The following is a 9,043-nucleotide window of genomic DNA, read 5'->3' as shown; positions in this document are numbered from 1 at the left end:
TTGCAGAGACAGATACTTTACCTCAAAATGCCTGCAAATAAAACACAGAAAAGCAGCATGTCTGAACACCACGTGGGTTAAGTAGTAAAATATCTCTTTTTGTAATCTGGGTGAACCGACTCTTAAAACTGCTTTTTAAAGATGTCGACAACCGCCACAGTTCTTATGTCTAAAGAGAAGTTGCAGACTTTGCTCACCTTCAAATTTTACACCCACAAAAACTTGGTTTAAAGCAGAGAAAAGGTGTAAACAGAGCGAAAACAAGTTTAACGCCTATTCAGTGGAATCTCCTACAGACTAACAGGCTTGACGTCACCTTACTACAACACTGAACCTTCTGCTGCTGTGTTTATATCAGTGTGAACTTTAGACAAAGTCTGCATATGCACGTAATTTCATTACCTCAGCAGGCAGGAGCAATCAGTGCTGTGACCTCCATAGAAAATTAATCATTGACACTGATGATACAGATTTTTTTTTCATTGTTTCCAGCTAAACTCCACCCTTCCTGTTGGTGAGGGATTCATAGTACTACGCTGAGAGACCGAAGCGTCATTTCATAAGTGTACCATTGTGTTGGAGTGTGAGCCACAAAGGGAAATTCCTCTCAGCTGAGAGGAAAAAGAGCTGAAGGTGTCATTTTTTTTAGGGGCTGGTGTTTCTGGATGTGGTGGATAAAGCTCAGCTTGAGTCATGAAGCGGGGTCATTTTTTTGTCTGAGAAGGATATCCTCTTTGACATGAGCTCTTTCATCTGCCATCTCAAACTCTCATCAGAGCTGCCTCTGCTTATCTCCCTCCCTTGCTAACTTTATAAGGAACTTCCTGCGAGTGGTGACGTCACAATGTGGCTCGCAGGCAGGAAGGGGAGGGTGGGGGGCACTGAAGTGGGAGGAGAGACAGTTTGGACGTGAAGCCTATTTATCCCACTGAATGTGTCCGTTTGGTGGAATGAAAGGAGTTTTAATGACAGATTCACACGTGTAAAGCAGGAAAACACATAAAGCTGTGCTCTCTTGAACTAAATTTGGTTATATTTCACTTCTCGCCTTTTGAAAATGCACCTTTATATCATAGCAGGTGAGTATTTCCTGCACCGTCCCTCACATCAAACGTGTAAATCAGTTTAAATCCAAGCTTTGATGCTCATATTATTCACAATAACTGTAAATCTCACCTCACCTCTGCTGGCCACAACAGGGGAATCCCAAAAATGTGACTGGAATTATGAAGGGGGATTAGCAAAAGCCAGGTCCATGCAGGGGCCACATACATTGTGATAAGCCTTTCAGGTTCAGGGGTTCCCTGGCCCAAACTGTGAAGTATTTATGAACTCAGGCACAAGAACACTCTGTTCTCTCCCCACACACACCTCTGCTTTCTGCCACTATTGATTCAACACAAGAGTTGTTTGTAGCCTTTGTGTCGCTGTGTTTGGTTAGTGTGCATGTCACCGTTGGGTTTGTTTAGCCCGGGTCGGTTAGGTGACACCACTTAAGGTCTAAGTAGGCTAAGTGACGGAAAATGGAGGGTGTGAGGGATTTCACGTCCAAAATGATTCATTTATAGCTCTGAACTGAAACAAAGAAAAATCTATGTATATTAATCCTGTAGCGTAGGTTTTCTATTTACACTGTGTTCAAGCGCACGTTATGTCAGGTAAACAGAGAACAGGTCCAGCTAAAAGAAAATGCCCAGGGTGATCTGATAAGCGCAGAGCACAGCAATCTGGGCACTGTTCAGTTTTCAGCAGATAAGAGTGTTTCTGTGCCTGCTGTCTGTGTTATCTTTGCCAGAGCCATCCCCATTACTGCCGCTGTCTCCCTGCAGATCTGTGCAGTTTACTGTTGGCTGCAGCCGGTGTGCTTGTTGTTCACAATAACCAAGCAGGAGACACATTTGAAATGTAATATAGGTCATAACGTAGACAGTTTTGAAAGGCTAAACATATAGGGTGAGGTTTCACTTTATATTTAGTACTTAAACTGCTGCAAAAAAGACTGTGCAATTATGAACAAACATCACTGTATCACCCAATCTCCTTGCGCTGTGTTTGAATTTTTTCACAGAGCAGCTGCGTGTCTAATTGCTGAGGTGTTTACTGTATCCTGCAAGTCCCCCATCCCACTGGAACAGTCGATCAGCTGACTTGTATCCTTGTGTTCACACCTGCTCCGTCCTCTGAGCTTAAAAGCGGAGACAAACGAGGCTCTGCAGACTTTGATCACATTAAGTGAACTTATGCTTAAATTAGCCCCGTGAGTGTGTGTATGTGTGTGCACGTTCAAGGGTGATTTTCTGCAATCCGCACGCGCTCGGCCTGTCCTGCTGCACGTACACTGCAGAGAGCCGCGCGGACGTGAACACTGCGCCTTTAAGGGCAAGTGTGCAAGGCGGAGCCGGCGCGTCTCTCGTGTGGTGGAGCTTATAAGACACCGCTCACTACAACACAAGGCTTATCTTTAAGTGTCACATCACAGCAGGGGCGTCACCAGTATGCCGGCGTCCTGTTCCTGATGCAATCAAAATCTGAAGATTACAGACTCAAACTGACCCCCACTCCCCCCCGGTCCCCCCCAAAAAGAAACCGAGGAGCTATATTTGACCAAAGAGGAGTCTCGGAGTCAGTGAGCGGAGGAGAGCAGCGGAGTTATTTAGGTGAGTCCAGAAAGTGGTTTGAAATGTGTTGTGTGGGCTGCTGGAGGAGCCCATGTCTCGCCTTGTTTTGTATGTGGGTGCCAGCACGACAGACGCCGCTGATTGATGCAGCTTCACGTGCGTTTGTCATTATCTCTGTGCTTTATGTCTTGTTCTTATAATATCAGAACGGGCAGGGGGAGACATGTAGAGGAGCAAGTTGTCTTTTGGCTGAAATCAGGAGGATAAAAAAAAAAAGTTCTGACAAACACAAACGAGGAATTTGGAACGCGTTTGTCAACTTTTACAAAGTGGCTGTCTTTTATGACAAACGTAAAAATGGAAGAGTTTTGGATCCCTTTCATAACTTTTGCCCCAAATGCCACCTATAACCCGGTTTATTTTCATTAGTCCACAGTGTCTGCTCGTATCTTTTCATCTCAGACAAAAAGGAAATAAGAAATCATTGTATATCATCATTACCTGGCCTCGCCAGATAGCTGACTTGTGTGTTGTGGTGTGAGTCACCCGCCTGCTAGAGGGCTTTTAACCATTATTATCTCAATCCGGTAAAGCGAGGGGGTGTGCGCGCTGTTTGCTTGCCGCACAGGTAGAGCGGGTATGGTTGCTCGGAAACCGCTGCAGGGGTGTCATGAGCGGGGTGTGAACTCCTTCTTTCAAGGCCTGTGTGTGACTGCTGCAGTCCTGAATCAAAGGCGAGCTATCTGCCGATGATTTACATCACCGCCAGCCCCGTCGGACCTCCTCCTCCTCCTCCTCTCCTCTCCGGCACCCGTGGGCCCTGTGTCATCTGCACGCTCACACTGAGCCTGACCGTCTATTGTGTCAAGAGACTTGACCATAAAAAGCTCGCATTCTCTGCTCAGAGTGTCTGAATTAAGTGACTTCAAGAATTCCTCCTTAAGCGGGTTAATGCTCTGCATGACTACACATCATTTGTTTAATCCTGTTGCCTGTAAATGCTCCTATGGTTAACTGCCAGGATGAACTGTCTTTGCACCTGTTGCAAGAGGAAGCACAAGCCCCTGGGGGTTCATTATCGGGGATCATGTTGCTTCCCATCCCCATCGAACCGAATCGACGGCCCTGGGCAGGGGGATTGCATGCCTTGTTGGGCAGTTTGGCTCAGGCTGATGCCCCGGGCTTCCTGTTGTTTTAGAGCTTTGTTTCTCACCAGCTGTCAGGCCTGCACATAAATATGGCTCACAGGAGACGTGAAACGAGGGGGCCGTGTTCCTCTCAGTCATCACTCCTACATTATAAGGAGGACAGCGTGTCTGTGGCTGTGCACGCACCTCATTTGCGGTCTGCAAAGGAGATGAGCACCAGGGCTATGGATGCACCTGTTTTCATGCATTCTGAAAAACAGGATTAATGGTTGAGGTTTCTGATAGAGTGCTGAAGTCATTTGGAGATTTGCTGCAAAAATGCACAGCTGGTCATCTATAGGCATCTATAGTTACCCACAATACACTTGCATGAAAACATAAAGGCTCCTCATGCTTTAATATACATATGACTTTCTAAACTTATTTCACCAGACATGCTGAACAGGTTAGGAGAGGGGGGGATCGGATTTTGCTTCCAGTGTATCGCTAACCCCAGAAATATCAATACGCCGCAGGGTTTCCTCCCTTCTGAATATTGTATTCATTGTTTACTCAGCCCTGACACATACTTGACGTGACACGAACATTCAGGTCATTTGACTTGAAGAGTTCTTGCAACATCAGGTATATCTTTGGTAACAGGAGGAGCCCCTTCCTCTGCTGTTCAGGACCAGCGAGATTGCAGCACCAGAGCACAGCACAGTCAAGTTTTAAAATAAACTGCAAACTTATAAAGAGTGGAGGCACAGTCTGTGGAAATAGATGTCTGAAAGTTGGTCAGTGACTTCAGACCTAAGACTGCTACCTTGAATTTGGGCTTATATAAACTCTGCCTATTGGTGAAATGTAAAGTTCATTCAGTGCGCATTGAAAGACCTAAGCTGGTGTGTTTAGCAATAGAAACATTTTAGCTGTACTGCCAAATAACTGACACCCCTCATTGCTCTCACTGTTCCCTCTTTATAAAACTCAATTCTCTAATTAGGTAAGAAAAGATGTTTTCCATGTTTGGTTTCTTATTACATAAGCAGTGTCTCCTCATCCCAGCTACTGCAGGCCATTTGTTGAATAAAGTCAACTGTTCATGTTTTTTTGTCTATCTTCTGCTTTCATGCTGTTTTTGCGAAACACAATAAGACTCAGGACATTATGAATGACAGAGTGCTCTGTCGGCACGGTGTGTTGTGTCTTAAAATCTTGTCAAACTGAGCTCTTGTCATTCCTCTGTCATAGAAGATTGTTGTTTCGTCTTCTGAGAGGGGGGAAAGAAAATCACAGCACAAAGCCATAACGAAATATTTGGCTTGGTGGGCAGCAGAAAGGGGAAGATTTGTGTTATTTGCTCTCTTTACTAATATCAGGATTTTCTTTCTTTCTTGGCTTCAATAGAGGATGTTGGCCCTGCTTTCAGAGAGTATTTTTCAATGTGCTGCCACATATTCTGTTTCTCCTCATCTGCTTTTGCTTTCAAGCTCTTTTCACTGTCACTGACAGCTGTGTCTTGGCTGTGTAACAGGTACACCAGAGGCAGGGGCAGCCAGCCGGGTGATCTGAGCGTTTCCTGGCTTTGATGCGACCCGAGTGTGCCTGGAGCATGTCCACAGTGGGCCTGACTGCCCAGGAGATCTCTTTTCCCATAGAAGACCCCTTCCTGGGGGGCAGCTACTGTCACAGCATGGCTGGATCCAAACCCTCTTGGAACTATCGCCATGAGCTAGACAAGTGAGTATTGCCAGGACCAGCAGTCCATTATGGGAAGGATGGTTTCTCAAATCCGCATGACATGCTCAAGTTTATTATGTTGAAATTATGTTGAAATGGCTTATTTAAACTGGCACTGATCAAACATTTTGTCAACAGCTTCTACTTCAGTATGGACACTGCACACACAGATCACAGCTCTCGTGCCCAGCAAAAGGGGCCACCGCCACCGTCTCCAAGTTATGAAAGTAAGTGCACGATCTGTCATCTGCACTGTGCAGGTCATCTGAAATACACAAATACTGCAATGCACGTGTTGTGCCTTCAAATCACCTGTTACATACTGGATATAGTAAGTGGTTTTCCAGAAATATAAATAAAGCTAGTAGTCCATAAGAGTCCTTTTTTACAGGATACAATATGTTTTAGTAGGAACTGGTATTTGTCGTTAACCAACCATACTCCACCAACCATAATTTTCCTCTCCAACAGGACACAAACACAGTCCCAGCTCACAAAGATTGCCCCCAAAGAAATCGCGGCCCTCCCATCTCTCCCTGTCCTGCAGCGCTGAACCATCCACCCCAAGTCCTGCTGATGACGACCAGGTGGTCCCCTCATTCCAGAGGCTCTCGGTGTACGAGTGCAGCAGTCCACCACAGACACCAGGCAGATGCTCGAAGCCTCTGCCCCCCATCCCTCCACAAACAGACATCTCCCCCGAGCAGGCTATGGACAATGAAGTAGAATTTTTCACAAGTTCGGACGACAGCTGCTGCCTGGTGTCTGATCAGTGTCCCAAATCGTCCCCTTTTCGATATGGGGTCCCCAGTCGAAGGAGCTTCAGGGACTGCGGGCAGATTAACTATGCTTACTATGACGGCCCATTAGGACCGCAAAGCCCGAGGCAGCCCCAACAGCAGCATCAGGCAAATCCTCCACAGGAAGTGCGGGAGCAGTATGCACAGCAGCGACAGGAACCACCTGAGCCTGTGGTCTGTCCGAGACAGCAGGACAAAGCTCAGAGGAGGCTGCGGCGCTCGCACTCCGGCCCGGCCGGATCTTTTAACAAACCCTCACTGCTGCGCCTCACATGCCACAAACGCCACACCCACAGTATGGACAAGCCCGAGGTGCCACCCCCTATCCCTCCACGAACAATCAAGACAGGAGACTACCGCCGCTGGTCAGCAGAGGTCTCGTCGGGGGCTTACAGCGATGAGGACAAACCACCCAAGGTGCCCCCAAGGGAACCTTTGTCCAGAGGCAGTTCCCGCACCCCCAGCCCCAAGAGCCTCCCAACATACATTAATGGGGTGATGCCCCCGACCCAAAGCTTTGCACCGGACCCTAAGTACGTAAGCTGTCGGGGTTTACAGAGACAGAACAGTGAGGGCTCACCCTGCATCCTGCCGGTTATGGAGAAAGGCAAGAAGGCCAGCACCACACATTACTATCTCCTGCCTCAGCGGCCTGCTTTCGTGGACTCACCTTGTGTATAAAAGGTTGTTCGGGTCATGGAAAGCCCTGCAGCTCGCAATACAGATGTATCAGACTCAGACTGGGACTGCCACACCAGGAGGAAAGCACATGTGGATTTAGTTTGAAAAGATTTAGTGGAAGTAGCAGAGGATTTGACAGTACATGAGCAAAAACCCCATGAAAAAAATGATGAAACTGGACGCTAACAACCCTCAAGCTGCTGCTTTTGTTATTATTTTTAACCCCTTATGTATTCTGAACACACAGGGTATGTGCGCACTGTATTCAGTTACTGGTAATGTTGGAATACTTGTCACCACAGAGATACTTTATGTAAAAAAACGTATCTCTGACCGTAGATTGTGGGCAAAATTCAGCATTGTAGATCTTATTTTTGATATGATTTTTATTTCATGACATTCAATATTGTGCTGTTTTTGCTGATGATGTGGTACAGTCAGAAGGTACAAGCGGGCCTTGAACCTCAGTGTTTTCTCTGTCTGGAAGTTTGAGGATGTTTTGTGAGACACATTGATGCTGCTTTTGTATCTCACAAGGGACACAAGGTCAGTAATATAACTATGTATCACTTAATATATGAAGTCTAAATACAAGGCCGACGAATTTATAACAATAATGAAGGATGCTCGCACACAAATCTCCATTCTGTTTGCTGTTATATATCAACATTGATATGGTTTCTCTGCCTTGATGAAGTTTCAGTCTTACTCAGGCCACTATATCTGTGTAAATTTGTGTTTCCCACATGGCACGTTGTCATGGTACATTACGTACTAGGAGGTGGGTGCATCACTGGTAGCTATGCATGTTTCCATTGGAATGTCTAGTGCAGCTTTTATGGTGTAGTTGTCTGTTGATGTGTGAGTCTGTGTGTATGTATGTATGTATGTATGTGCATGGACGTGTTTGTGCACATGTGCATGTGAACAGCAGTTGGAAAAGTGTTCTGGTGATAAAATTACTTTCTACAAATGGTAGAAAATTGTCAACCATACTTGTTACTGTGCTCTGCGTGTTTGCAGCACCTGCTTTTGAGTACGGCCCTCTAAAAAGTACACACATGTGATGGCTTCCTCTCAGTGTCCAGGCCTGTTTTGTTGCACAGAAATTGGCCTGTTGAACATTAAGTGAATGTATGCTATTCTTACTGAAAATTCCATCAAACAGTTGGAGAAGCTTATCTTTGGTCAAGCTGTGAGTTATTGCTTGGAACTAATTTGCCTCAAGTACTACCTCCCTTTGATATTAATCCTATATTTCACATACTCCCCATTAATAAAAGCAAAATCTGAAATTATAATCTCCAAAAGATGAGGGTTACCAGCTCCATTTGTGTCATGACACAAACTCTCACGTAGGCTTTAATTCAGTTACACCTCATTTAAAGGTAACACAAAGTCAGTTCTAACCGGACATCCTTAAATAGAGATTTTAGATCACGCAGATCTCAGATCACCGAGATGTTGGGCTAACCTGTTAATACAAACGCATTACAAAGACGGTGCAGGGTTTACCTACCTGACACAGACTTTCCTGTTCTGCTCATGCATTCCTGCCTTACATGATTGCAGTGGGTGTGGTCTGAGAGACTTTGGCTGCTGGCAGCCTAGAAAATATATGAATTTTATTGTTGTAGATTATTGAAGAAGCGTCAGGATGATTTAGTTAATGTAGCACATGTATTGAAGTGACCCCTGCTATTGAACACGGCGTTCAGTTTGGGAAACAGATAACTGCTAAGGTCAAACGGTCGTTGAAAGATACTTTTTCCTCTCCCTTCTGCTCACAAAATCTTGCCAACACAATGTTGCTTTTGACTTAAATGTCTGAAAAAAATGTTTACATCATACACTGATACTATTTAATCTTAAGGTATTCACATGTCTTATTAGAAATAATAAAAGTGAATGAAGACTAGTTTATCAAGAAATAACTTCTCTGCTGTGGTGAAGACATGCACTGGGAGAGTACAGTATGCTGTGTACAGTATTTAACAATTCCATTTGTTGTTATGAATAGTTAATAAGTATGTAGTCTTTGAAAAGAAAGCAAAATAAAATGACTTATTTATGA

General features: G+C 45.1%; 1 protein-coding gene across 1 annotated transcript; it reads left to right on the top strand.

Annotated features, from left to right (window-relative positions):
• Positions 1-2,474: 2,474 nt before the first annotated feature.
• Positions 2,475-9,043, top strand: errfi1a (ERBB receptor feedback inhibitor 1a). Its single transcript, XM_041954507.1, has 4 exons — positions 2,475-2,657; positions 5,283-5,488; positions 5,627-5,715; positions 5,960-9,043. Exons 2-4 carry the CDS (start codon positions 5,337-5,339, stop codon positions 6,967-6,969), a joined length of 1,251 nt encoding a protein of 416 aa, XP_041810441.1. The 5' UTR covers positions 2,475-2,657; positions 5,283-5,336; the 3' UTR covers positions 6,970-9,043.

Source organism: Chelmon rostratus, chromosome 2 (genome assembly GCF_017976325.1).
Source record: "Chelmon rostratus isolate fCheRos1 chromosome 2, fCheRos1.pri, whole genome shotgun sequence".
Classification (NCBI taxonomy): domain Eukaryota; kingdom Metazoa; phylum Chordata; class Actinopteri; order Chaetodontiformes; family Chaetodontidae; genus Chelmon; species Chelmon rostratus.
The sequence above is the reverse complement of the archived record's forward strand: the minus strand, read 5'-3'. Positions and strand labels throughout refer to the sequence as shown.

Excerpts from the sequence above, each read along its gene's own strand:
- errfi1a (XM_041954507.1), top strand. The coding sequence starts at position 5,337 with ATGCGACCCGAGTGTGCCTGGAGCATGTCCACAGTGGGCCTGACTGCC. Across the intron at positions 5,489-5,626 it reads TATCGCCATGAGCTAGACAA|CTTCTACTTCAGTATGGACA; the intron begins GTGAGTATTGCC and ends TTTTGTCAACAG. Across the intron at positions 5,716-5,959 it reads ACCGTCTCCAAGTTATGAAA|GACACAAACACAGTCCCAGC; the intron begins GTAAGTGCACGA and ends CCTCTCCAACAG.